At 69.4% G+C, this 26,987-nt stretch overlaps 3 protein-coding genes across 21 annotated transcripts in view; all 3 read left to right on the top strand.

Moving 5' to 3' along the window:
* BRF1 (BRF1 RNA polymerase III transcription initiation factor subunit) overlaps positions 1-4,224 on the top strand; it is a 54,892-nt gene extending 50,668 nt beyond the window's left edge. For all 6 annotated transcript variants that reach the window (XM_049113560.1, XM_025443957.3, XM_049113561.1 and 3 more), the window contains one exon: positions 158-4,224. In XM_049113560.1, the coding sequence (XP_048969517.1) occupies positions 158-195 (38 nt within the window). In that variant the 3' untranslated portion in view covers positions 196-4,224. The remainder of the gene's footprint in view (positions 1-157) is intronic.
* Positions 4,225-8,256: 4,032 nt separating this feature from the next.
* Positions 8,257-18,579, top strand: LOC112657508 (basic proline-rich protein-like). The gene is made up of 2 exons (XM_025443553.3): positions 8,257-12,717; positions 12,810-18,579. The coding sequence occupies exon 1, from the start codon at positions 10,462-10,464 to the stop codon at positions 11,524-11,526; it is 1,065 nt and encodes a 354-aa protein (XP_025299338.1). The 5' UTR covers positions 8,257-10,461; the 3' UTR covers positions 11,527-12,717; positions 12,810-18,579.
* Positions 18,580-20,095: 1,516 nt separating this feature from the next.
* On the top strand, positions 20,096-26,987 carry NUDT14 (nudix hydrolase 14). 14 transcript variants are annotated; one of them, XM_025443453.3, is made up of 7 exons: positions 20,096-20,268; positions 20,853-20,966; positions 23,173-23,216; positions 23,792-23,856; positions 24,069-24,306; positions 26,367-26,470; positions 26,673-26,987. In XM_025443453.3, exons 1-7 carry the CDS (start codon positions 20,188-20,190, stop codon positions 26,687-26,689), a joined length of 663 nt encoding a protein of 220 aa, XP_025299238.1. In that variant the 5' UTR covers positions 20,096-20,187; the 3' UTR covers positions 26,690-26,987. The 14 variants fall into 14 exon arrangements, with proteins under 14 accessions (XP_025299238.1, XP_048969519.1, XP_025299236.1 ...); XM_049113562.1 differs by lacking the exon at positions 26,367-26,470 and adding an exon at positions 24,415-24,614 and having other exon boundaries at positions 24,195-24,306; positions 26,673-26,810; XM_025443451.3 differs by lacking the exon at positions 26,367-26,470 and adding an exon at positions 24,415-24,614 and having other exon boundaries at positions 26,673-26,810.

The following is a 26,987-nucleotide window of genomic DNA, read 5'->3' as shown; positions in this document are numbered from 1 at the left end:
GGGACAGAGACCCTGGGAGGTCGGCTGTGTCCCTTCTGAGGCCCTCGAGTGCCGGAAGCTGCTGGCCAGGCCCTGCATGTGCTGAAGGTGCCACGACGGCGGGGGGGCCAGGTGCACAGCGCCCCAGGGCGTCCAGTTACCCTCTGTGCCTCCGCAGATTACGGCTGTGACGGCGAGGAGGACGATGGGTACTGAGCCGCGGCCCCACAGCCGGTGACGTCTGGCCGTGGGCCCTGCTGTGTCTGGAGGGGATCAGATGGGGCCTCAGGTGGCCCGCCTGCCCCGCAGCCCTCGCCGCAGCCACTCCACGCCTCCGTGGCACTTGCTGCCAGGACCACGTCTGGAGCACCGTAAGGCGCTGGACCAGTGTCTGCGCGTCCGGTCGGACGTGGGGCTTACAGCCCAGGAACGCTCACAGGAGGCTCGGTCCAGTCCCCTGGACGGACCCTGAGGCACGAGGAGGCCCGCTCTTAGAAGTGAGTGTGGGCCGGGGGGCTGTGGTACCCCGCTGTCCGCCCTTACGGGGCCAGGCGCCTGGGCGCCCACCCCTCCGCGGGGCTGAGGAACGCTGCACCCACTCCCCCCCACCCCGCTGCTGCGTCTTCAGCCAGACCCCGGACTCTCCTGCGCCTGGCCCCAGCGTAGCCAGCCAGCGAACTGAGTCAGCAGCACTGCTCAGCAGACGTGGGACAGTGGGCTCCACTGCGCCCAGGTGCACAGCCGCCCTGGGTGGTGCCCTGCGCCGCCGTGTGGCCGGCCTGGATGTCGGGCTGGCCCTGCTACACGGAGCCGGAGCCAGGCGGAGCGGGAGGTGCTTCTTGTTCGAGCCGGAGCCTGGCCCAGTGTCCACAGGGGCACAGCAGGCAGAGGGTCCTCAAGCCCAGCTACTCTTCTGGATGGTTCCCGCCACCCTCAGCTGCCCCTCGGGGCCAGGCCTCGTCTCTGGAAGGCTCAGGGACCACTTTCCAGGCCTCAGCGTGGGCATCACTGCTCTGGACACGGCCAGAGAGGCAGGGCAGATGCTCGTGGCCCTCGAGACGCCAGCCGTGGTCACTCCACCCCCTGCAGTGGCAGAGCCAGGCCATACTGCGTTCCCAGGGCCCAGCCCTCCATCTCCGGGGTGGGCCAGGACCCTCCCAGAGTGCAGCAGAGTCTGCAGGTAGGGGATTTTCAGGTCCTTGGCTGCACCTGCCTGGACCCTGGGGCCCCTAGAAGGCTGGACAGGAGAGTGGGTTTAGTGAAATAGAAAGATCCATCACTTGAGCAGAAACCCAGTGAGGCTGTGTGTGGCGTGTGCTTCCCCGTCTGGCTCCGAGGCCTGCTCTGGAGGGGTGAGGCCACGCGGCTGCCCGACCAGCAGGGGCGCGACAGGCACACAGCAGGCAGGCTGGCCCACACACCTGGCCTGTCGTCAGACGCGCGAGGTCTGTCCCTGGCGTGGGCTCTCCTGGCTGGGGCCTCTCTGGGGTGTTCTCCGTGCCAGTCAGGGAGCGGAGCGTGGGCCGCCCAGCCAGGGACAATGGGCCCGCGGGACCTCCGGGTGGAGGTGTGGCAGTGGCTCCAGACGTGGTGGAGTCGCCTTCTGGGACACGGGGCTGTGTGTGTGCACGGCAGGACACCTCCGCTGGGAGCTTGGGTAAGAGGAGGTTTCTGGGTGGAGGCCGCAGGGGGTGTGCGGTCCTGCAGCTGCTCCCTGCAGGAGCTGAGCCTGCAAGGCAAGGGAGGGCGGGGATCCTGTAGGGGGTGTGCAGCGGGGGAGGGCACGGGGGGGGGGGCTGAGGCCCCCGAGGCTGGACGAGGTCTGGGGGCAGATGGCAGGGACCAGGTGTGCTGTGTGCCTGCAGCAGGGGGTCCAGTCCCAGGATGTGTGGGAGACGGGCCAGGGCGGAGGGGCTGGCGGGAAGGACGTATCCCGAGAGGACGTGGTGAGGAGGGTGGTGGGGACTGTTCCACGTGGGTGCGTGGGTGGCACGTGGTCTGAGATGCTCACGCTCTGGCAGTGACCACGGTGCTGGTGAGGGATGGGGCAGGGTGCTCTGGGCTATGGGCTGTGCCCTGTGTGCGGGCCACCACTGCCGCACTTGTGGGCTTGAGGGGGACATGCAGGCCTGTCTGTCCCTCCGCCCCACGTCCCCACACTGCTCTTCCCACCTTAAGGAGGACCTGTTCCATCTAACCCTGGGCACAGCCCTCCGTGCTCCCCAAGAGCCGGGCCAGGGCCTCGGGGAGCTGTGCCTGGCAGGTGTGGGCTCAGGCTGCAGCTCCCTGCGTTCTGCAAGGCTCAGCCCCTTCAGGGTCCTCGTGGCAGGGAGTGGACTCAGGCCACCCTGTCACCACCCCTGACCTATGTCCCTACTGGATGGGCGGCAGGAATGGGCACCCTGGGTGCCTGGGCGGGGGAGAGGGGAGGCAGCCCTCTGTGAGCAGTGTCCAGGGTCAGGGCCCCTGAGGTGTGAGGGCCAGCGGGCAGTCCCCTGGAGTGGTGGCAGTGGCCTGCCTCGGGCCGGGGTCAGGCCCAAGGAGGTGCACGGCAGTGGCCTGGCTGTGTGCTCTGCTTCCACCCTGGGCTCCGAGCCGACCCTGGGGCTGGACCCGTGTGGCTCCCTTGCCCTGCTTGGACGGCACCCGTTGCTGCTGGTTACTTGTGCCGCCCCTCGCTTCCAGCCTGGTGTCACAGGAGACCACAGGGAGCCAGCGGGGGGGCCAGCGAGGAGGTGGCTTCCCCGGCACCCATCCTGACAGCCACCTCTTCCCGGGTGACAGTGGGCTGGCCCTGAGAGGAGCACTCGGCATTGCACCACCTCACTGCAGGGCCGGGGCGGGGAGCCGCAAGGAGGCAGCCTGCCCCCCATGGGAGCCCCTCCCGGAGCCCTTGAAGCCGTCCGTGCTGGGGGCCCTCATGGGGCGGCGGCTGGGCAGAGGGCGGTGCTCGAGTACATGCCTGTCCCCCCTCCTGCCTGTGTGTGCCTCCACGCACGCGCACACACACTGTAAACACCTTCCACGTGCACACGTGCCCTGACCCACTGCCAGGCACACACGTCCCAAGGGGCCGCAGCCACCAGACCGCCCTTCAGGGTGCCAGGCCCAGGGCGGCTGGGGGTCCCCCTGGGGGCTGCGGGCCGGTCGTTGCTCTTGATGGCGCGTGTCCTTGCAGGGTGCCTGTGACGGCCTGCCCTGACCCGCTCCCCAGGGGGCGTGGGGGCCGTGTCTCGGTGTCACCTGCTAGTCAGGCCCACACCGCGCTAGGTGATCTGAGCCAGAGCTGGAACTACCCGGTAGCTTCCTGAGAGGGCTGCAGTGGGGCTGTGTTGGGAGCAGCCCCTCCAGGACTGGGGGCACAGGTCTGCGACTGCACCCACTCATCCACCCAGGGCCCTGGCTAGAGCCTCCGAGGGCCGTCTGCAGGCGTCCTGAGCAGGCGGTGGGGCCCCGAGGGGTCGGCAGGAGGGAGGGAGGAATGGGCGCCCCATATCCACCTCCCAAGAGCCGTCCCCAGCGGCTCACATCTGTACGGTCACTCCAGGAGGCCACCCCCCACACCTGCCCTGCCGGCCACTGTCACCCCAGCCTGCTTGTCCCTCAGCCTTGTGCGCCCCAGGCCCACACCACCTGCTCCCAGCACAGTGGGTTCTGGATTGCTGAGGCCCCTACCCCTGCTGCTGGCCACCCTGCTCCCAAAACCACCTGAGGGCAGTGTGGGCCCCTTTGGAGGAGGGGCGGTGGGCAGCCCCCAAGGACAGAGCTCTGCTGATGCAGCGTCTGCCCTGCCGGGGCTGCCTTGGGTGCCTCAGGCTTTGGGGACCCAGTGGGAGCCCTGCGGTGCCCTCTGGGGACACCCACCCCCCGCTGGCAGTGTCATCGGCGGTGCTTCCACCTGTCCCCCCTTGGCCCTCTGCTGCTCCACGGCGGCTTGCTGGGGGGGTGCGGGCTGTGGCCTGCTGCCCACTGCCGTGTTGGAGTTGGGCCCTGGAAGCGTGTAGGGCCCCCCCCATCCCGCCAGGCTGCAGGGCAGACTCAGGGACGTGAAGTGCAGGCCACAGGTGTCACCGCCAGGGGGACGTGGTACCTAGCCATCAGTCCTGGGTACGCCACCGTCCTCGGCCCTCCCTGCCCCGCAGCTGCTTGCCCCCTGGCGGCCACAAGTGGGTTCAGCCGAGGCCTCCCCCTCCCTGGGAACGCTGCATTCCCCGAATAATAAAGACTAGGAGCCTCGAAGTGGCAGGTGCCGGTCTGGGTCTGCGGTCTTTGTCCAGGGTGCGTCGTCAGAGGGCCCGCCTGGCTGGGCGCCACCAGCACGGGCATCACAGGCTCACCGTCCCCCGCACGCTGGGCCCAAGGACCGACCCCCTTGCCCAGCAAGGCAGCAAAGACTGGCACGGAGCGAAGGCGACCCGACACAGGCGCAGCCCCGGGCCCCGCCACCTGGACTCCGGCCGCCCCTGCGCGTGCAGCCCTCCCGGTGGGCGGCTGCGCTTGGGGCCTGCAACCCACTGGGCCCGACACCCGGGCTGCCTGTGGGCCGAGAGCCCCCTGTGGCCCCTTTCCTCCCCTGGGCGGGGCGCAGAGCCTCTGCCCCCAGCCTGCAGCCACACCAGACGCCCTGCTTGTCCCCTGCCCTGCGAGGACGACGGCCCTTCCTGGGGCCCCCGCGGCCCCAGCTCCGGCACCCGTGCTTGCCAGCCCCCAGGCCCTGAGCTGCCCTGGACGTGCACCGCGGCCCCTCGGGGTGGGGGGTGCCAGAGGGGCTCCCGGGCCAGGGCTTCTGGGCTTCCAGGCTCGAGGTGGGGGTCACGCTTGCGTGTGGCCGGCAGCTTCCCCACGGCCAGCGCCTCTGTGCCTACGTGCCTACGTGCCTAGAGGGCCGGCAGGTCCCCGGGGAGGCCTGGGCCCCAGCCAGGCTGGCAGAGCCTCGGGGGCCAAGGGACCAGCTCCAGAGCTGCAGGCCCTTCAAAGGGGACGTGGGCGGTGGCAGAGCGAGGCTCTTTATGGCTTTCCTGCCGGCGGAGGAACCTGGCTCAGGAAGCCATTGTCTCCGTACAATGGGCCCGGCTGGGACCTGTGCGGGCAGGGGCCCGGCTTGGTTACAGCCTGACCTTGACCCTGACGTACCACCATAGTCCCCAGCGCCCTCTCACGGCCCGCGGCTGGCCCTGGCCAGGAAGTGGCCTAGGGCACCCGCAGCATCCCTGGGGGCTGTGGAGGGGGCGTCCTGCAGCCCAGGGCGGCCCCGTGGGCAGGGAGGGACAGTCCCCTTCCACCAAGGGTCGCACGAGCGCCCAGGAGGCCCGAGCTGGATGGCGGGCGTGCCTGCTCCTCTGCAGCAGCCAGAGCAATCGCCCCCAAGCCCTCGGGAGGTCCCGTCTGCCAGGCGCCAACTTGGTGGGGCCCGGGAAGATACCTGCCTGGCGCGTGGCAGGGCGTGAGCTCTGGGGCCAAGGGTCGGCTGTGGCAGGGCCTGGCCGCGGGTGGTCCGGGCCCGGGAGGGCGCTGGGCAGCCCAGGGGCGGAGCCGGGATCAGCCTCAGGTGCGTGGCTCGCACAGGTGCGCGGTCAGCCATGGGGAAAGGGAGCCCTGGCTCTGGGGCAGCCCCTGCAGTCCCCCCCGCAATCTCCCTGAGGCCTCGCCGCCTCCCCGTGCCCTGCAGAGGCCCCTTACCGGGAGACTGTCTCCCGCCAGCACACGCGGGGCTCTGGGGGACGCACAGCTCCCCTCGGGGTCCGGGCTGTTCGCCCAGCGTTGGCGGAGCCTCGCGGCGCCATCCACTCCGAGGTTGGCCGGGGGGACGCAGGGGTGCAGCCCCCTGGGCCGTGGCGGGGTGGCTGTGCGATGGTGGGGAGGCCGGGCAGGGGCTGAGCAGGGCGGCCTGGGGGGCATAGAGTCAGGGCGATGGGGAGGCCGGAACGGGCAGACCTCTGGGGCTCAGCAGCCTAGGGCGCCGCTCAAGGGCCCCGCAGTGCAGCCCCAGCCCAGGAATGTGGGTGTTGCGGCCGCCCCCAAGGTCCCCAGCCGCGCAGAGAGCCCCCCTTCCCGGCCTGTGGGCGCCGCGGGTCCCAGCCAGCAGGCGGCACTGCAGGACAGTCGGGCGGCTCGAGGGCGTCCGGGCGCCTCCGGCGGCGGGTTCGGGTCTCACTGCTGCCGGGAGGGCAGCACTCTGGGAAGGAGCCCACGGGGACCGCTGGCTCCCTTGCCGTTTACCTTGGCACGGGTGTCTGATGCAGGCAGAGCTGCTCCCCGGGCCCAACCCACCCCCTCAGCGTCGCCTCTGGCCTCCCCTGCAGTGTCCCCAGGTGCCCTGGTGAGAGGTGGGCTCTGCAGGGGACAGCAGGCTCTAGGGGCCCTGCTGCAGCTTCCGTGTACAGGGAAGCCTCCCAGTTCCGTGGAGTGGGGACAGTCCTCGGGGGGGCCGGGGTGACGGGGGTGTCAAGGTCAGCCAGGAAGTCTCCCTGGAGGAGGACGGGTCCACACTGGGACCCAAAGGAAGAGAAGCTGGTCAGGTCACGGTTGGGCACAGAGGAGGCAGGTGGCTACCGACCTGGAGTCAGAGTCCGGGCACAGGACAGGAGGGGGAGATTTGGTAAAAGCCTCCAAGGGTGGGACGGTCAGGCCCCTGGAGGCTGGGGCGTCCTGTTCCTTGCAGGATGGGAGGGGAGCAAGTATGTGGCCAGAGGTGGCTCCAGGAGGAGGTGTGTGCTCTACCAGGTGACCCCACTGGCTTCGGCAGAGCCCTGGTGGCTGGGGACGGGGGAGGGGACCAATCAGCATTTCCTGAGGGCAGAGCTGGACCCTAGACGTGGGGAGATGGTGGGTGGGCAGTGGCACAGGGCAGGCTGGGGCCAGCTGGGCTCCTGGGAACGGCGTTCAGAGTGGCCTTGCGGGCCAGGTGCAGGGGTAGGTGAGAGCAGGGGGGCAGAGATGCGGCGGGCGCGCATGGGGGCAGGGTGTCCCCAGGCCGGGCTCCCAGTGAGTCACTGCTGACCCGTCGTCCCGGCGCCGTGGGGGCCCAGGCCGGGCTGGCCGCAGGAAGCTGATAAAGGGCCAGAGCCAAAGCCTCCGGGCTTCCCACTTCCTGCAGCCCCAGGGCAGGGCGCGGCGCGGGGGGCAGGGGGCAGGGGGCAGGGGGCAGGGGGCGCTGAGGCAGGGCCCAGGTGTCCGCGGCCTTCCCGCCGGCCCACAGCCCCAAGTGTGACCCCCGGGCGCGGGGCCGCGCCTCCGCAGCGTGTAGGGACGCGGTGGAGGGCGCGGGCAGGCCCGGGGGCGGCTGGAGTCGAGGCGTCACACCAGGGACATCAGGGCCGAGCGGAAGGGCCGGCCGGGGCCAGGACGGGCGGGGGGCACGCGGGCCGGCCGCGGTGGGCGCTGATCCCCGGGGCGCCTGCGACCTCCCGGCACCGGGCGCGCTAGCCAGGTGGGCGGGGGCGCGGGGGGCGGCAGGTGCGCGGGGCCGGCGGGGGCGCGGGGGGGGCGCCCAGACCGCAGCCCTCTGCACCCCGGCCCCGGAGCCACGGCGGGGACAGCCCAGCGGCAGGCGGGTCGCGGTGGGCAGCGCCGCCTCCCCGCGCCGCCCACGCCGGTCCCGCCTCCCCGCGGCCCCAGCCCAGCGCCCCGACCCCTGGGACCCCGGGTGCCCGCCGGCGGCCTCCTTCCCCGCAGCCACCGCCAGCGTCGCCGAGACGCCTCCTGTGCGGGCGGGCGGCGGCCTGGAGCGCGCGGGCCGGGGCGGGGCGGGGCCGGGGGCGGGGCCGGGGGCGGGGCAGCTCCGCCGCGAGCTCCCGGATTGGCCCCCGCGCGGCCGGCGGGGGCGGGTCGGCCGCCCATTGGCCCGCAGGCGGGGGGCGGGGCCTGCGGCGGCCGCTGCCCCCGAGCCGGGCGAGCCCGCGGACCCCGGGGCGGGCGGAGCGGGGCGTCCTGCCCGGGGCCCGGAGCGCGGCCTTATCAGCGCGGGCAGCTGGCGGCCCGGCCGTGCGCGAGCGCCCCGGCCCAATTCAATGGCCATTGTCCGCCGGCCCCTTTGTTCAGGAGGCGGCCACTTCCTGCGGGGCAGGGCTGGGGCGGGCGGGCAGGAAACGCTCCGAGCCGGGGCCCAGACGCCGAGGCCGCCCCAGCCCGGGTCACCGGCGACGGCCACCTGCCCGGGGGCGCCGGGGGCCGGGGGCTCGGCGGGGTCAGCCCAGCGACCGGCCGGAGGGCGCGGGGCGGGGCGGGGCGGGGCGCTGAGCTCGCAGCCCGAGGGCGGGGGGAGGGGCGGAGGAAGCCGGAGGGAAATCCTCAGCACCGGGCGCCCCTCCCTGGCCAGCCCCGGCGGGGGGACCCTGGCGGGGGACCGGCTCCCGGAGGCCCCGGAGAGCATCAGGCGGGACTCAAGACTGCAGGGGGTGGAAATGCAGCTCCCCGCTGCTCTGCGGGGGAGGCCCACTCGAGACCCCCTGAGACCCCAGGAGCACCATCCAGAGGCCTGGGGGAGGAGGAGGGAGGGAGGGAGGCCGGGCCCCAGGTGTTCCCCCAGGAGCAGGGCCCCAGGTGCTCCCCCAGGAGGAGCCTGCCCGTTCTGCCTTCCCCTGGGCCCCCCACCCAGCCTCCTTGTCCATCTTCCCTCTGCTGCTCTGCTGCCCGCTCCCTGGGGCCCGTGGCTCAGCCTGTGCAGCACTCGCATGGCAGGGCCTTGGTCCCATGCTCACCCGCAGCTGGGAGTGGGGTCTGCGGAGTGGGTGGCAGTCGCAGGCTGGCCCAGCAGCAGCGCTCAGGAGTCCTGTCCCCGTCCAAGCCATTTGAGGCAAGGATGGGCACAGCCTCTGCCCCAGGCGCACCCACCTGCAGGGACCTTCCATGCCATCCCCGTCCTGCCCTCTCCCCAGTGGCCTGGAGCCTCTTGCTCTTCCTTCCTCTGAGGCCCCACGTGGCCTCTGTGTAAAGCGCCCCCAACACTCAATCCAGCTCCTGCAGGAGAAAACTGCCGCAAGCAATCGAGTGGCGGGACCCAATGGGACTTGGTGACGGAGGGCTCAGGAGGCCAGAAGAGCAGCAAGGACTGCTGTGGTCCCGGAAGCAGCGCTTCAGGAGGCCGCTGCCTGGGGCCGGAGGGGCCGGGGAGCTTGCTGCTCAGCCCCCGTGACGCTCAGTCCCCTGAGGCCCAGACTGCTGGAGGTGCCCCTCGGTGGCCTTGGGCAAGCATGTCCCCTCTGAACTCGAAGCTGTGATACGGGGGTTTGTGCAGACGAAGTGAGGTGTCCAAGCACCCAGCGAGCACTGGAACTTAGTAGGCAGAACGGGCAGGCTTCTCCTGGGGGAGCACCTAGAGCCCTCCTCCTGGGGGAGCACCTGGAGCCCTCCTCCTTACAGAGGGCAGCAGGTGCCCCCCAGAGAGAGGGGAGGTGTGCCACCCTGGTGCCTTGGCCTCGGGAGCTGGAGGTCACGGGGTCTGGGAGAGGCTTGAACCCGAAGCCGTCCGAAAGGCCGGGGCCAAGTAGGTATCCAGTGGGGAGAGATGCTGTGAGCAACAGACGGGAATAGGCCGGAGGGGCGGGACGCCCCGGGAGCCCACACAGGGTGCCTGCCCCCCAGAGCGGCCCCTCCGTGCCCTCCATCGCTCTGGCTCTGCACCTGCTGAGCAGCAAACACCACGTGGCCACGTGGGCTACTCCCACACAGCTGTCAGGGACGCTCAAGGAAAAGGATTGCGTGTCACTCGAAACAAGGTGGGGGTCTCAAAGGGGATAGAAGAAAGGTGTGCCCGGGCAGGACCCCAGAAGTGCAGGGGAGGCGAGGTCTGGCCACCGTGGGTTCGGGCGAGGGCGGGGCCCGAGCCTCAGGAGAAGGCAGGAGGGCGGCTGATCAGGGCACGCGGAGGGGAGACCCCAACGGGTGTGTCCACGGGGGGGGCCGCGGGCAGTGCTGGGCACCGGAGGTCCCGTGGGGCCTTCAGCCCTAGGGGTACAGAAAGGTTAAAACATAGTCAGGGGACGCCTGAGTGGCGCAGTCGGCGGAGCGCCCACCTCTGGATTTCGGCTCAGGTGATCTGCGCTCCGGGGCGTCTGCTCGGGAGGTCACCCCCCCCCCCCCCCCCCCGTCACCCCGCTCTCACACTGGCTCTCAAAATAAGTACATCGTGAAACTATGTGCACGTAGTCGGGAGAGGAGGCTGCGAGGGCGGCGGGGGGCCGGAAGGAAGGTCAGCGTCCTTGCCGCGTTGCCCGGGAGCAGCTCAGGGGAGCCCAGCTCGAGAGCCGCCCGGTGTCTCCGCTGCCCCGCGCTTGGCCGCCCGGTCGGCACCCTCCCCCCGCGGGTCCAGGGCTCCACTCTCCTGCCCCAAGGCCCTGCCCTCACAGCTCTTCCCCAGCAGGGAGAGGCCCAGGGGTGCCCTGGGGATCCTCCTGGATGCCAGGAAGTCCCCACCCTGCGAGCGGGTCCGCTGTCCCCTAGGGCCTGGGTCTCACTCCTGGGCTGTTCAGCTTCGGCCCCTGCATGGTGCCCCCCAGGCCGCCCCCCGCCCGCCCAGCACCCGGCCTGCCCTCGCCACGGCCCCTTGGTATCAGGGCCCCAGGCATCCGGTGCCTCACTTCCCGGGGGCGCAGACTGCTGTCCCCCAGGAAGCTGCCCTCCCGCCCGTGCCTGGCCCCGCACAGCCATTACCCTGCGCCCGCGCCCCCTCCTCCGGGAGGCCCCCCAGGGCCTCTCCCAGCCCTGCGGCTGCCTGTCCAGCCCCCGCCTGTGTGCAGGCGCTCGGGGGGCCTGGGGGTGCCTGGCTCTAGCAGCACTTGGCTGGAGGCTCCTCTTGGGGAGGTCTCCGTGCTCAGCCCTCGGGCCAGGCACAAATGCAGGAAGTCACCAAGGGGAAAGTCTGTCACACGAAGGTATTGTTCCCGGGCTCGTGCTTTCCGGGTGGGCTCGGTCCGCAGTGCGGCTTGCGCGTTCTGGGGGCTCCTGGCCCAACTGTTTCCCTCCGAGACCCCGGGGCGCCTAGGGGTGGGGAATGTGGGGCCAGGGTGCAGCCTCGGGGAGACGTGGGCGCGCCCCGGGCGGTGTGTGTCCCCGGAGCCCTGGGTCTGCGCCGTGTTGGGGCCCGAGGGAGGTCGGGGCCGGGGTTCCACGCGCCACCCACACGCTCTCTGCCAGCCTGTGGGCCTTGGGGTCCTGCCCAGGCTGCACCCAGGCTTGCCTCCCTCCCCCCAGGAGGGCCACCCCACACCTCACCCCACGCCCCCTGCAGCCTGGCCAGGGCCTGCTGCCCCACTGCCACCGGCCTGCCTGAGCCACTCTGTCCTGGGGGGACCCTGCCACAGCTGGGGACAGGGCTGGCTGGGCAGGAAGTCAGCCCACGCTAGGCCCCCGGGGGGGGGCAGTGCAGGGGCAGGCAGTCCTCACCTGACTCCACCCCCTGCCACTCTGCCCCCATGCTGCCCTCGGGACTTACATCAAGCCCCACATGGGGTACGTAGGGTACCATGGGGTAAAGGGGGGTGTTGCTTCCATCTCACTCATCTGCACACAGGAGACGACAGGTGCGCTCGGGGTTGCCAGAGCCCCTGAGGAGCACCAGGAAGGGCTGTGGACAGCAGGTGCCCCACCGGCCCACATCCCACAGGATCCCAGTGAGGAGCCTGAGAGCCCGGGGGTGCGGGCGCCACAGACCCCAGGGCCACCCGGCACTGAGCCCCAGATTAGAGGTGGGAGCAGTGGGAGGTGGGCGGGGGCGTGGCTGGAGGCCGTGGGAGCCGCGCGGCCAGGCGGGCAGGCCCAGGGTGGGCGTCGGGGCCGTGGCAAGGGTGCTGGCCAGCAGCAGGGGTGGGGGAGTCAGAGGCCCAGCCCTGGCCCAAGCACCTCAGTGAGCCTGGGCCAACGCCGCGGTGGAGCCAGGGAGGCCAGGCCAGGAGGAGCCAGCTTGGGAGGAGAAAGGAGCACCGCTCCCAGACGTCCTGGGCAGGGCAGACCGACAGACCAGAGGCGGGCGCAGGCCTCAGACAGAACCCGGTGGGCCCAGGATCCTGGACGCTGAAACACAGGGCTGGGGGGGCGTCCGCGGCGAGGAAGGGATCGGGAAGGGTCGCGACGAGGGTTCCCCCGGAACGGGCAGGGATGCTGTGCCCACAGCCCTGTCGGGGTAGAGGTGGGGGAGGAGGGACCGCATGATCCAGTTTCCTCAAAGGATAAAATAGAGAAGGGGGACCTTCTGGGGAATCAAAGTCCAAAGATTTGCCTAAATTACAGACCTAGGCCTCAGGCGGAGAGGGCCTTCAGGGGGCAGCGGGGATGGCATTCGGGAATGGCCCACGCACCCCCATCTCCCTCGCCACCCCGGGTCACGCAGACCCCACTCCTCCATCCTTCCCGCCTCTAGCCCCCACTCTTCCTCCCGACCCCCCATGCACCTCCTCCCACTTGGATGTTCCGAAGCAAACCCTCGGTGTCGCTCCACATTTCAGTTTGTATCGCTACGAGACGGTTTCCCAGAGAGTGACTATAGTGGCATCGGCACACTGGTGCCCAGTCAGGGTTCCCGGCTCCCAGACGGCTGGTCTGAGGAGGGCCCGCACACGCCTATCACTGTGGCTGTTTGATACGCCTCTCGAACCTCCGTATCCTCAGGCTCTCCCTCCTGCTCGAAGAGACCCAGCTGTCGTGCGCGTGTCCCGGACCCCATATCTGCTGTAGGCCACTTGTTGAGTGCGGGCTTGGCCAGTGTGGCAGTGTCCCTCAACAGTGGTGTTCTCCTGTTGGGAGGTGCGTGGTCTCTGGTTCTTGTTTTATTCTATGTTTTTATTGTAGTAAAATATACGTAACATAGAATTGACCATTATAACCTTTTTGAATAGCGTCACGAAGGACAAAGAGGAATACCAGTACTTGTGAGACGACTAGCAGATCAGAAAAATACAACATGTATGCAACCACAAACAGAGCTTCAGAAGACAGAAAGCCACTGGTGACCAGTGGCGCCCTCCCGCTCCTCCCTGCACGCTGACCGCTCCAGCATCCATAAGCAAAGATGGAAACAATTGGGATGATGTGATAAATAGAGGCACTCTGTTTTCTAGGACAAACAGGGTGATTCTCCAAATCACTGTTTTTTGGGTCCCCAAAGAGGCCTCAGGACGCCTTCAGGAGTGGAAGCGGCTGCAGGAGAGGTAAGCAGGCGGGCAGTGGAGTGATGCCCCCCTTGCTCCGCGACGCAGAAAGTGGCTCCGACCTAGAATTCCATACCCAGCCCAACCGTCCTTGTGTATGAAGGGAAATAAAGACATTTCCAGACACATAAGGAGCCACGCTGTATCTGCCAGGCGCGCTCTCGCAAGCTCCAGGAGGACCTGCTCCATTAAAATATGAGTGTAAGCAGAGAGAGAGCGCGCCGGCATGCAGGCCCACACAGGAGCCGGAGCAGGTGAGCTCCCGGCATGTGCGGGGAGAGGTCTGCAGGACAGCTGCGCCCTGTGAGGCTCGCCCCCCCCACCTGGAGCAGGCCCCGAGGCCGCGGCTTCCCTGGGGAGCCTGCTCTGACACGCGCCTGGCCTGCCTGCTGGCGGGCGGCGAACTACCAAGTAGTGAGAAGCCCGTCCTCAGGGCCCTGCCTGACGCCCTGCCGGTGGGGGCCTGGGTGTCCCTGGGTCATTGGTGTCCCTGCCCACTGACGGCCCCAAATGGCTCCTGAACTCTCAGGGAGGCTGAGGCCAGCCGGCCCTTGAGGCTCTGCAGCCTCTCTTCTCCTGGGGCCTCGGCTGAGCTGTTTGTCAAAACCAAGAGGATGCAGCGTGGGGAGGTACAACGCGACAAGTGAGGGACAGCACGCAAGGCCTGGAGGAAGTTCCGTGGCTGGGGCCAGCCCCCCAGCGGCCAGCAGGGTCCCACCAATGCGCTATTTCATGACTGGCACCTGCATGTCTATTTTACTATTTTGCTTTAAACTGATATTTTATTTTTAAAAATTTATTTTATTTTTTTAAAGATTTCTTTATTCATGAGAGACAGAGAGAGAGAGAGAGGCAGAGACACAGGCAGAGGGAGAAGCAGGTGCCCTGCAGGGATCCTGATGCGGGACTGGATCCCCGGACCCCGGGGTCATGCCCTGGGCTGAAGGCAGGCGCTCAACCCCTGAGCCACGCAGCCGACCCTAAACTGATTTTTTATATCGTGCAAGCACAAGGCAGGTCACACTTAGCCGTTTGAAACCAGTGGCACCCCTTCACCCTGGCACTAATGCAGCAGAATACTGACGGCGGGACGGCAGGCCAGCCCTCCCAACGGGAGGGGACAGCGCAGGACGCGGGGACGCAGACCCGGGGGAGGCGGCGGCTCGCCCCGTCTGGGCACCTGGACAGCCTCCGAGACGGGAGTCTCGCCCAGGCAACCGGCAGACCCAGTGCCCGTTCTGGTTCAAATGCCTGCTGTCGGTGTTCCCGCACCTGTCAAGACCTGCAAGGAAAGGTGCAGGTTAATGATAAAGAAGTTACTTTCGAAGAAGGAAAGAAGGGGCAGCCCGGGTGGCTCAGTGGTCTAGCGCCGCCTTCAGCCTAGGGCGTGACCCCGGGGTCCTGGGATCGAGTCCCACTTTGGGCTCTCGGCATGGAGCCTGCTTCTTCCTCTGCCTGTGGCTCTGCTCCTCTTTCTCTTGTGAATAAATAAATAAAATCTAAAAAAAAAAAAAAAAAAGGAAGAAAGAAAGAAAAAGAAAAGTGAAGAGGTGGAGCTGTACAATCAAAGGACGTGTCTCGAAAGTGCAGCGATGACACCGGGTGGACACAGCTAGAGGTTGGCGGGGGGAACAGGACACGGCGTGTGGACCGCCTCGGGGACACCGGCAGCGGGACATGCCAGACGCAGGGACACACGGACATGTTTACACACTGAAAGGGTCACTGGCAGAGGACCCAGAAACCCCGCCAACACAGGACATGACGGAATTTCAGGACCTAGACGCGGCTGGAGGGGGCACAGGCCTCCAGAAAGGGCCAGGGATCGGCCCAGCCGTTACCATGATGCCAGAAGCAACAGGCGCCGAGTGGCCAAACTGGGATGGGCCATCGGGTCGGACCCCAGTCCCGGGACGGTCCCACCCAGCCGGCTTTCAGGAGACAGTCGTTGGTCGAGGAAGGCCAGCAAAGGAGGCCGAGGAGCAGGGAAGAGCAGGGCCCGGGTCAGGGTTGCAGGATGGAAGTCGCCTGGGTCCTGGACACGGGGCCCCAAGGCAGGGCGGCCACCACACGGCACCCATCACAGGGTGACCAGGCACGCTGGCCTGGGTTCCCCAGAGAGGCAGGCGGGTCCGCATACGAGTGTGCGTAGAGGCCTGGTCACCCCGGCCTCTTGCGGGCTGCGAGGTCCCAGGGCCGGCGGGCAGCCAGCTGCAGACCCGGAGCCACCGCGGGTTCCGCTCGGAGCCCACGGGCCAGGCAGACCCGGGTCCCGGCCGGAGGACGTCGGAGGGTGCAGCTCTCTCCCCTCTGTGCGCTGCCCGGGCCCCCAAGGATCGGACGAGGCCCCCCACACCAGGCTGGAGTCTGCTTTACTGGGCTCGCTGGGTCAGGTGGCCGTCGCACCGGGGACGTCAGAGTCGTGTCCCGCCGCAGCTGGGGCGCCCACAGGCCCCCACGCCGATGGTCCGGTGAGCCAGGGCAGAAGAAGGAGAACGGGGCGACATGCAGTCAGAGGACTGGGTGCTGCGAAGTGCACGCTCCGCTAAAGGAAACCCAGCAGGACTGACGAGCAGGGGCCCGAGCGGGCCTGGGGACGGACGTGGGGACGCGGAGTTCCTGGGGTGCGGCCCGCTCGGGGTGCCTTACCCCTCGGCACCCTGCGCGCCGCGGGCTCGGGAGGCAATGAGCGCCCGGGCCGGACCTCCGACGGCAGCGGCCTCTCGGCGAGGGTTCCCTCCCAGCCGCAAAGCCGCTCCCCTTTCCTGATGCCACCGGGTCTGGAGGCAATGCCGGGGCCACGGTAGCCACCCTGTGACGTGGAGCAGAGTCCCTGGAAGACCTCTCCCGTGACACGGGCAACCCCGTGCTGCTGGGGCTCCTGGCTGAGCGCCCCCAACCGAGGCAGCACACATCCCGCGGCCGGAGGAAAACGCCTTCAGCCCGCGATCAGGAGCCAGCCCCGTGAGCCCAGACACGCGGGGGGAGCCACCAGAAGCCTCAGCTCCCAGGGCTGGCGGCGGTGGCCTTCCAGGGGCAGAGCTGGGGACCGGGGGTGTGGGGGGGGCGGTTCTCCGCGCGTGTCTTGTACTCTAACGTTTTCTTTCTGTTTGCTGTGTACACGTGTAACTTTGACAAAAACTAAAATTAATTTTAAGAAATAAGCAAAAACCCCCACACTGAAACACCCAGTCATCACCAGAACTCCCCTAAATCGGGTGAAAACAGGAGGCTTGGGGCTCCTGGGTGGCTCAGCGGTTGAGGGTCTGCCTTCGGCCCCGGGCATGACCCCGGGGTCCTGGGATCGAGTCCCGCATTGGGCTCCCTGCAGGGAGCCTGCTTCTCCCTCTGCCTGTGTCTCTGCCTCTCTCTCTCTGTGTCTCTCATGAATAATTAAATAAAATAGTTTAAAAAAAAAGGAAAAAAGAAGAAAGAAGAAAGAAAGAAAGAAAGAAAGAAAGAAAGAAAGAAAGAAGAAAGAAAGAAAGGAAGGAAGGAAGGAAGGAAAGAAGGAAAAGAGGAGGCTTCTCCAGGTGCCCGGGAGCTCAGGGGCACGGCGCCCGCTGTCCTCTCCACGCCGCCGGGGCAGCGGGGCAGCCAAGCTCCGGGGAAGGGCGAGGCCGGCAGCCCTCGAGGCAGCGTAGGACACCTGCGGGTGCCAAGCCTGACGCCCTCTGCAGTGGCTGCAGAGACAGGTTAGGGCCGCACACGCCCGCGCAGGGGACAGGCCACCACCAATAACCGAGCGACATGGGCAGGGCGGCGCCCTCCCCACCTGCGCCCTGCCCTCCGGTGTGGCCGCTCCTCCGTGTGTGGCGCCCAGCCGCCCCCCTACAGCCCAGCACTGACACCCCTGGAGCCCCCACCCGCTCCTCGCCCTCCCTGCTCGGAGCCACTGGGCTTCCAGGGTCAGGCCCCTGAGCCGGACCCTCCCTGGCTGGCCTCTGGCTCAGCCTCGCGGCAGGAGCCCCTGCTGACCACGCCCGGCCCTGAGGTCGCGCTCCCACAGGCCGCCCCTCCGCCCTCCCCGCCCTCCCCGCTGGCACTGCCCTCCATCCCCCGAGTCTCACAGGTCAGGACCCTCCGCCAGTATCCTCACCTCTCCGGCCCCACGGCTGCCCACCACCCCCACTGGGAAAAGGCTGAACCCTGGAGGAAGCCGGTGTCCACCTGTCTATCCGCCCAGGCTGCCTGAGAGCACCGTCCGGCCTGGTGCCACGAGGCAGCCCCATCCCGCCCCCGCCGGGTGAGCTTGCCCGGGCTCCTCCACGCAGAAGGGAGCCCCCCAAGGGCCCCACCAGCACCTGCCCGTCACCGAGAAGCAGGTCCTGCTGGCACCTGCGGCACGGAACTGCCCGAGGGCCCTCCCCACGCAGGACCCTGCCCGGCTGCGGTGCGCCCTGGGCCCGCTTTAAGGGGTCTCAAGGCATCGTGTTTGCGGTTGTTGGGGTGCACGGTGCAGGGGGCACAGACACGGGGCCCATCCAGCTCAGCCCACCACGGTCTGGACTTGCCCACATACCTCTGGATGAGGCTCAGCGGGGTCTCTGAAGCACCCACAGTCCCAAATCCAGAGCTGGCTTCGGGACAGGCCCCTGCTGGCCTGGGCCTGGGGCTCCTTCCGTCCTGGCCCGTCCCCCTCCTCCAGGTCTCTGGGTCGACTGCCTCCCCCCAGGAGGGGCTAGACCATCCCTCAGCCCAGGACCCCTCCTGCACTGCGCGGGGCACTTGTCCGGGTCCCTCCTGCCAGGGATCCCCCAGTTCCAGGCCGCCTGGCATGGGGTGGGCACTCCGGAGAAATGTCTGTCCTCACACTGTGCCCGAGAGACTTGCCCCTGACCGCGGGATCCTGACTGCGGGATCCTGACCACGGGTGCCAGGTTAGGCGGCATTAGCCATGTCCTGGACCCAGGGGAATGTGGGGAGACAGGGCTGGGTGGCCACGGTCAGCAGGGAATGTTCTTGTATCTGAATTATCTGAATTCTGCTCCTTTTTATGGCCGGATGATGTTCTATCACATGGCTGGACCCCAGGGAGAGACCGGTCCTTCCAGCTGCCATCAGCAGGGCTGCCAGTCCCAGGGTCAGCTGAGCCTGCTCTCGGGTCTCCGGTGTCCACCTAGGAGTGTACTTAGCGGGTCACACCACTCTACAGTTAGCTTTTTTGAGGAACTGGCAGGTGGGTTCCCAGAGGGGCAGCACCTTGCAGGTCTCCCGAGGGCCCTCCGCAGTCTACACGACCAGCCCCCTCTGCTTGCGTGGAAAATGTGATATTCTGGGCACCCCGGGTGGCTCAGCGGTTTAGTGCCGCCTTCGGCCCAGGGCATGATCCTGGAGACCCGGGATCGAGTCCCACGACCGACTCCCTGCGTGGAGCCTGCTTCTCCCTCTGCCTGTGTCTCTGCCTCTCTCTCTCTCTCTCTCTCTCTGTGCATCTCTAATAAATAAATAAATAAAATATTTTTTAAAAAATGTGATTTTTTCCTCCTCTGTAAGGAACACAATGCTGGGGACAGAGGCTGCCTCTTCCCAGGTGCTCCTGGCTCTCTGTGGCTCCTCCTCTGCGGAACTGGGGCCACGCAAGCTCTGCCATGTGTCCTGCATTCCAGGCAAGGAGGGCCCCTGGGCCCCACGTCTGTGGACGAGAGGCCCACCTGGCTGCCTCTGGGATGGGCCTGGTGTGCGTCCCTCGGGGCCCCAGGACATGAGGACGCGGGTGCAGGTGGGGAAGCACAGACCCTAGGTTTGCTGGGGGCGTGACAGCAGCCCCCGGAACCGTGCTTTCCAGAACCCCGTGAAGCCTCTGCCCTCAGGCAGCCCCAGGACCTTCCTTCTGACCCAGGATGCTGCTCGACATCTGAGGGGGTTGTGGGAAGCCTGGCCTAGTGACCCTGTGCTGGGGGAGTGGCTGTCACGGAGGAACCGCAGGGAAAGGACACACGTGGTGAGATGGCCAGCCAGCCTTGTCAGGTCCAGACGCAGGGCAAGGAGCCATCCTGGGCACGCGAGGCCCCTGGGCCTCCCGAAGATTTCAGCCCCAGCCGCCCCCTATCACAACTGCAGAGAAACCCCAAGGGAGAGCGGCCCGGCTGAGCCGGGGCCGTGGGGCACTGAGAGTTGGTGACAAATGAGTGCTTTGAGCCACCACATTTGGGGGCACCTTGTTACATCACACACAATAGCTAGAGAGGCAAGAGCTCGCGTGGCCTCGGCCTCAAGGGCGCGGGCCAGCCCGCCTGGGGTATTCGCCCCGGGCCCTAGTGCCAGGGCGGGCGCGGGCTCAGCTCCCCTGCCCCTCGGGTCCCAGCGGCCTTGGGGGCAGCCCCCGCGCTCGGACGGGGCCCTTGGATCCTCAGCCAAGGAAGGAGTCCGGCTCTCGGGGCCTTTCCACAGCTAGGCCCTAGGAGGGGTGCCAGCGGCTGGGGCACCCTGGGGCGGGAACAGGTGAAGGGGGCAGCTCCAGAGGCGGGGAGAGGCCGCTCCCGAGGGGGCCGGGGGCGGGCCCGGGAAGCCCCTGCCCGGCCCGGCCCGCCCCCGCCCCCAGCTCTAGGCCCCGCCCTCCTCCCGGAGCTCGTCTTCCCGCCATCAGGCTCCCGGAGGTGTCCCCAGGTCCTCCGCCGCCCGCGCGGGGCCCGTCACGCAGCCGCCGACCGGCCCGCTCCTCCCTGCCCCGGCGGCTCGGGGCAGCTGGGCCGCCTCCCCGCCCCGGGCCCGCCCCCGCCCCCGCCCCGCCAAGCCCCAAGGCCCCGGGCACCGGCGCTCGCGTCTCCGGGGGCTCCCCTCCGGCCACGCCGCGCGCCCGCCCGCACACTCGGGGCCCAGCCTGGCCGCCCCCGGGCCCACTCGGGCCGCCGACCCGGAGGGCCGCACCTGCGCGCGGCCCCGGCAGGTGAGGCGGGACGGCCCCGCCCCGGCCCGCAGCCCCGCCCCCGGCCCGCAGCCCCGCCCCGGCCCCGCCCCCGCCCCGCCCCGCGCACACTGGGCATGCCCAGAGCCGGGTCACGCGCCCTGCCGCCCCTGCGGACTCTGCCCACGTCCGCCCGGCCCCGCTGCCCTGCGCGCTGCCATGGAGCGCATCGAGGGGGCGGCCGTGGGCCGCTGCGCAGCCTCGCCCTACCTGCGGCCGCTCACGCTGCACTACCGCCAGGTGAGCCCGCCCGCGCGCCGGCCGCGGCCCCCCCGCCCTCAGCCCCGGGCCCCGCCCCCGCCCGCGGAGCCCCGCCCACAGCCCCGGGCCCCGCCCACAGCCCGCGGGGCCCCGCCCACAGCCCCGGGCCCCGCCCTCAGCCCCGGGCCCCGCCCCCGCCCGCGGAGCCCCGCCCACAGCCCGCGGAGCCCCGCCCACAGCCCGCGGGGCCCCGCCCCCGCCCGCGGAGCCCCGCCCTCAGCCCCGGGCCCCCGCCCCCGCCCGCGGGTCCCGCCCCTGTGCCTCGTGCGCGCCCCAGCTCAGCGTGCGGGCCGGGTTCTGTCCGGGTTCGGTCCCGGGTGGAGACCCGACGGGCGCCCGGCGCGGGGCACCTGGGGACGACCCACCCCTCCGCGGAGGCTCGGCGGGGCCCCTGCACTTTCAGCAGTGGGGCGTGGGGGGCGCCCCGGGGGTCGGGGGCAGCTCCCTGGAGGTGGCCATCTGGGGTCTTCGTTCCGGCCAGGAGGTAGGGGTGTGGAGTGAGGAGGCCGAGAGGGATCTGGCGCAGCTCTGGAGAGCCTCACCTTCCGCGGCCGCCTCCTCAGGGTCCCCCCACCTGCCCCACACGCCGGCAGCGTCCTGCAGCTCCTGTCTGGCTGCTCCCCTGCCCCCAGCCCGTTGCCTGCTCTGAGTGCCCCGCGTCTTCCACACCTGGACAGGTGGGCCAGGTCTTTGGTGCTCCTCTTCCCTGCTGGCCCCCCGCTTGCAGCTCCCTGTCCCCTCCGCAGTCCTTCCTCTTGCGCAGCCTCCAGCCGAGAGAGGCCCCCGCACCCCTCACTTGCCCTGTCCACGTCGACCTGTGGGCTTCGGGGGACACGGAAGTCCTGTACTTGGGATGGGCCCACTTGGCAGTGCTGGGCTGGGACAGGAGCAGGGGGATCCATTGAGGGTCAGGCCGTGGGGACACGGAGGTCACCGCCCTTCTCCTTGGCCTTGACTTGGGGTGGGGATGCCTGATTGTGGCTGCACAGCCCCCAAGGGACCGGGGCTCCGGGGGGCGGTGGGAGGCGCAGGCGGTCCAGGCATGCGCCTGCTGCATCCCCTCCCCGAGCTGAAGCACAGGAGCCGGTCAGCGCGGCTCCACGGCGGGGTGCTGGTGGCCAGAGCGGAGCAGGTGCGGGCGGGAGGCAGGGGTGGGCACAGGCAAGGGTGCCAAGGCAGCGTCCCTTGGGGGGCCAGGGGCCGGGGGGCTGGGCCGTGCCTGCCAGCCAGGGGCATCTGCAGCCACGCCTGGCCAGCAGGGACACGGGGGCCAGACACACAGGCCGGGGGCAGCTGAGCCCCTGAAGGTGAACCAGGCCTAGGACCCAACTAGCTGGTCTGTGGGTGCTGTGGGAGGGGCCGGCTGGGGATCACTGGGCCTCTGTGGCCCGTCCCGTGCATGGTGCCTTGGCTGGACCTAAGGGTCTAGCTGACATTTTAATCTGGAGCTGGGAGGGTCCCTGACTGCACAAGGTGACACTTCTCGTGAGGGAGGCAGGGGGCACAGCAGGCCCTTGGCAGACCTGGGGGGGGAGCAGGCCGCTGAGTGCGTCCTGGGTGCGTGGCTGGCCCCAGGGCGGCCAGATTGCAGGCAGGCCCGGGCTTGCCTCATGGGGGTAGTGCCTCCCGAGGCCTCCCAGGCAGCCCGACTGGCGACTGGCGTAGCGCAGGGCATCCGCCCTCCCATCCCCTTGGCAACAAAGGCCCCTGCCACTCCTCTAGGGCACTTGTGCTCCAGCAGAGCCCGAACTGATTTTCCCGGCTCCCCTTGGACCAGCGTGTGGGCGTCTGCCTGTGAAGTCCCTCTCCTTGGAATGCCCTTCCCTCACTTTTGTGGGGCCTGGAGCAGTGTCACCTCCTCCAGGAAGTCCTCCCTCCTCTGCAGCCCTGGCTGCACTTGCTGTGCCTCTGGTGCTCAGCTCCGTGTCTGTTTCAAGGCCTGGCAGGGCCCAGGGGTGGGGCTGCGCTCTCCAGGGCCCTAGGGCTGACCCAGTGGCTGAGGGCAGACGGGCTGAGCACACGCTGGTGTGGGTGGGCAGCCACAGGGCAGGGCCCCGGGGTCCTAGGTCCAGCCGCGTGGGCAGAGACCCCTTGGGGACGAGGCAGGACCAGGTGGAATGGCTACCGTCCCCTCTAGCCCCAAGGAGGGGAGCCCGCCTTGCCCAGCGGTGTCCAGCTGGCAGGATCCTGGGCCCCCAGACACCCTGCCTGTCGGCACCCCGTGAACGCCGCTCCGGCTGCCCCCTGGACCGCACTGCGGCCCTCACCCACCGATGGCTGCCTGGAGCCCTGGGAGCCCCTCGGGGCGTGGCGCGCAGGCTTGGGGAGCAGGATGATGAGGCAAGTGGCAGGACAGCAGGGCGACAGGATGCGCGAGAGACAGCCCGAGACAGAAGCCGGGCTGGGGGAGGGTCAGCCCTGTGCAGTCACCATCAGCGCATCACATGCCCCCTCCCCAGCTGCCCCTGGCGCTGGTGTCCTCTCAGGAGGCTGGCCTGCCCTCCTGCCCTCCTGCCCTCCTGCCCTCCTGCCGCCTCTGCGCAGTGGCCCGAGGGACTTTCAGCACGGAGCACCTGATCTCCCTCCGCCACCGCCCCTCCCCTCCCCCGTGCCCCACGGTCCTTCCCGCACTTGGTGACAGCGTACATCTCTGCAGCTCCCAGGGGGCGGGGGGCAGCTCGTGCTGTGCCTGGGATGCCTCGCACCCGTGGTCTGGTTTTCTGCCCCGGCCGCGGCTCCCCGCTGCTGGAGGGCCCCGGCCTTGAGGGGCCCCCGGGTAGGAGCTGGTGCCGTGGGTCTGTCTGGCCCGCTCGGCTTCCCGGAGCACTCGCACACCTGCGGGCGGCTCTGTGGCCCCCCTGATCGCTGCCCTGCCCCTTTCAGAACGGCGCTCAGAAGTCCTGGGACTTCATGAAGACACATGACAGGTGAGAGCCCGGCCCGGCTGCAGGAAGCTCCCGACTGATGCCCACGGGACACGGGGCCCAGGCCCGGGAGCGCCAGCCCTGCCCCTGCCTTGCTGCACCCCTCGGGGTCTCCGGGCGCCCCCTGGCTTCTGGCTCAGGCCGCCTGGTCCTGGGAGAGGCCGTCGGGTGCCTTGCCCCCGTGAGCACGAGGCGTGGGGGCTGGATGGCAGTGGGGCGCGAGGAGCGTGGCTGGCGGGCAGCTGGCCCGCGAGGAGCACGTGTCCCGTCAGTCACCCGGCCTCAGCTGCTGCCACCCTGGCCTGCCCAGCTGCCCAGCATGTCCCCCCCGGCCCCGCTCTGCCAGTCGGAATACAGTAGGCTTGAGTCCTAGCCTGACCGTGTGACCTGGCAAGCTCTGGCCCTGCCGGGGCCTCAGTCTGCCCGTCTGAGTAGGGGACCGGAATCCGCAGACTGATGGGGAAAGAAGGGGGAGGGGGCCTGGGCCTGGTGCAATGGGGTGGGAGCCAGCCCCCCAGGCGAGGCGAGGGCGAGGCGAGGGCGTTGCTTCTGTGCTCAGCTCTGTCCACCCCCCGCAGTGTGGCCATTCTCATGTTCAACTCTTCCCAGCAGAGCCTGGTGTTGGTGAAGCAGTTCCGGCCAGGTGAGGCCCCCCAGAGTGGGCTGTGGGGGGACGGGGGCTACGGGGTGGCCCTCGGGCCCCTGTGGTCCTCGGGTGGGGCACAGATGTGGGGAGCAGGCGCCAGGGGGGGGATCCTAAACCCAGTGATGGTCCGGCCTAGAGAGGCTCACACGGAGGCACATGCGCCGTGGCCGTGACCGTGGCCGTGACCGTGGCCGCCCTCCCCCACCCAGCTGTGTACGTGGGCGAGGTGGAACGGCGTTTCCCAGGGTCCCTGGCAGCTGTGGACCAGGACAGACCCCAGGAGCTGCAAGTGGCGCTGCCTGGCTCGGCGGGGGTGACCTATGAGCTGTGTGCAGGCCTCGTGGACCAGCCCGGGCTCTCGCTGGAGGAAGTGGCCTGCTCGGAGGCTTGGGAGGAGTGTGGCTACCGCCTGGCGCCCTCCGACCTGCGCCGGGTCGCCACCTACAAGTGAGTGTGTCTGGGCCACCGCCCAGGGGTTGGGACAGGCTGGGAGGCAGTGAGCGCCCCGTCTCCAGGGGCATGCAAGCAGGGCAGTTCCTCCTTGCTTTTCAACAGGGGGTCAGGGGGAAGGTGGAACAGAAGGCACCTCAGATCGCGATCCAGGCCAGAACCCCGGCTCCTGGGGGCCGTCGTGCAGCGTGCCAGTGCCCCCACCCTTCGGCCCCTAGGCGCTTGGGGCCAGCTCTGGGTGGCAGCTGCTGCTGACAGATGCCTCTACTTCCTGTGGGATTAAGCACCGGGCGCTGGGGGTGGGGGTGAGTCACAGATCTGCTGTCACACGGTGGCTCAGGAATGAAGTGGGGGGCGGGGGCTCCAGCATTGCGGGGGGTGTGGCCTGGAGCCCAGACTTCAGGGCCTGTGCCCACCAACCGAAGGCGCCCCCCCGCCGCCCTCCCCAGGGGCTGTCCTGGGCGGGGTGAAATCTGGGGGCAGGAGGCGGGGCCGGCAGTGACACCCCCACGGCGCGGAGCCAGGCCGAGGCAGCCTCTCCAGGGGCAGGGCCTGCTGGGGCGGGGGGAGCGCGGCCTCTCAGCCCGGGTGTTGGGCCCGGGCCTCTGGCTCCGTCGGGCGGGCGTCTCCCTGGCCTGGGGGCCGGGGCGCTGCAGCTGACCTCCAGCCCCGGAAGGAGGGGACCCGGGTCGGAGTCACCACGTGAAGCAGCGTGGCATCAGAGGGTCCAGCACCTCGGCCTGAGGGGCAGGCCTGCCACGTGCGGGGGTCCTCGGGTCCCGACCCGGGGCCGGGGTGACGGGCGGGAGGCCCCCTGGACGTGCGGGGGCCTGGGTGACCTGAGCCTGGCGGAGGGGCGAGCGGGCGGGCGCTGTGGTCCTGAGGGGCGGGCCCCAGGGCTCCGGGCAGCTGGCGGCCGTGAGGACTTGCCTTGGCAGGCGGGGGTGGCCGCGGGGCGGCAGGAGCCGAGGGGAGCCAGCAGCTCCAGGAGCCCGCGGAGGACGCGGCCGCGCACATTCCTGCTGCGGGTCGGGTCGGAGGCCGCCGTCTTCCCCGTCTTCCCCGTCTTCCCCGGGAGCCGGCGGAAGCTGGGACTGCAGAGCGCGGCCTGGCGCTCCCATCAAAGGACGGGCCGCGGCCGCCGCCGGAAAGCGGCCGTCAGGGGGGCCTGCGGCAGATGAGGGGCTGGGGGTGCAGGAAGCAGCTGGCGGAGGCCCGGCTGGCTGGGGCTCCCGCTCCCGCCGCTGCGTGCTGCGCAGGTGTGCGAGGGCAGCGCCCGCCCTGCGGGTCTCCGGCTGGCCCGGCACCCCGGTCCCCTGCACACTCACGCCGGACTCTTCCCCTCGGGTTCCGGGGTGCACACGGGCCCCTCCGCTGGCCCCCATCCCGGCTACCCGCTGTGGCCTCCCCTTGGTGCCAGTCGGGGCCACCCCTTCCTGGGGGGCCACCCCCCCCTTTGGCCACCACCCACTGAGCTGGGGACTCCCTCACACCCTCAGCATGTGCTGTCCCCAGCCTGGAACGTGTCCCGTAGGTGCTGGCCTTGGGGGTCGTCACGGGGTTGCCGCGTGGGTCCTTGCTGCCAGCTGGTCGGGAGCCCCGGGTGCGGGTGGGGTCTGTGCTGGGAAGGGAGGCCCTGGCTGAAGGGCCCACGCGAGCAGAGGGGCAGCAGCTTGCACGGGCGTGCGCAGGGACGCCGCGGCAAAGACCTAACGGTTTGTCTCCCGCGCGAACGACCTCACGGTTGCTGTGGCTCCCGGCGACTGGGGTAGTGCTCAGGGTCTCGCCCTGCCGCACACGGGGCGACGGCTGGGCCGCGGGCTCATCTGGGCTCGGGCCCCCTTCCCAGCCCACGCGGTTGTGGCAGCACCCAGGCCCTTGTGGCTGTGTGGCCCACCCTGCTGCCAGGCCGGCTGCTGGCTGGGGGACCAGAGCCAGCCCCGCGAGGCCAGGTGCAGGCCTGGACCACGTGGACCCCTGCAGGGCAGCTTGCTTTGTCTACAAGGCCTGCAGGACGGTGTCTCCCTGACTTCTTCCGTCTCTGACCCTTCACTGAGGAGCTCACCTATTAGGTCAGGCCCACCAGGATGCTCTCTCCGTGAACCAAGACCGATCAAGGCCCTCGGTTACACCTGCAGAGTGCCCCCCACCAGAATCACGGGTGGGATACCCAACGTGTGGCCAGGTTTCTGCCACACTTGAGGGTGGTGGGACCCTGGCAAGGGAAGCAGGGTGCTGTTCCTGGAGTCCGGCCTGCCCGACCGGCCGGCCTGGCCCCAAGCGGCTGGAACGAGGGCTGGAAGGGGCAGGGGCGGCCAGGAGGCCTGCGCGGGGGCTTCAGGACGTGCCGTCTCCACCCGTAGGTCTGGTGTGGGACTGACTGGCTCCAGCCAGACTATGTTCTACGCAGAGGTGACAGACGGCCAGCGAGGCGGCCCCGGTGGGGGTCTGGCTGAGGAGGGCGAGCTCATCGAGGTCGTGCACCTGCCCCTGGATGGCGCCCGGGCCTTCGCGGATGATCCGGATGTCCCCAAGACCCTCGGTGTCATCTTTGGCATCTCATGGTTCTTCAGCTGCGTGGCCCCTGGCCTGGGCCCCCGGTGAGACCCAGCGGGTCCACCCCAAGGCTGGTTCTGGCCGCTCGCCCTGCAGACCCAATAAAGGCTTGTGCAGCACTA

The sequence above is a fragment of the Canis lupus genome, chromosome 8 (assembly GCF_003254725.2).
Source record: "Canis lupus dingo isolate Sandy chromosome 8, ASM325472v2, whole genome shotgun sequence".
NCBI classification, from domain to species: Eukaryota; Metazoa; Chordata; class Mammalia; order Carnivora; family Canidae; genus Canis; species Canis lupus.
The sequence above is the reverse complement of the archived record's forward strand: the minus strand, read 5'-3'. Positions and strand labels throughout refer to the sequence as shown.

Excerpts from the sequence above, each read along its gene's own strand:
- NUDT14 (XM_025443448.3), top strand. The coding sequence starts at position 20,188 with ATGGAGCGCATCGAGGGGGCGGCCGTGGGCCGCTGCGCAGCCTCGCCC. Across the intron at positions 20,269-20,852 it reads TCACGCTGCACTACCGCCAG|GGTCCCCCCACCTGCCCCAC; the intron begins GTGAGCCCGCCC and ends CCGCCTCCTCAG. Across the intron at positions 20,967-22,011 it reads CGTCTTCCACACCTGGACAG|GGCACTTGTGCTCCAGCAGA; the intron begins GTGGGCCAGGTC and ends CCACTCCTCTAG.
- LOC112657508 (XM_025443553.3), top strand. The coding sequence starts at position 10,462 with ATGGTGCCCCCCAGGCCGCCCCCCGCCCGCCCAGCACCCGGCCTGCCC.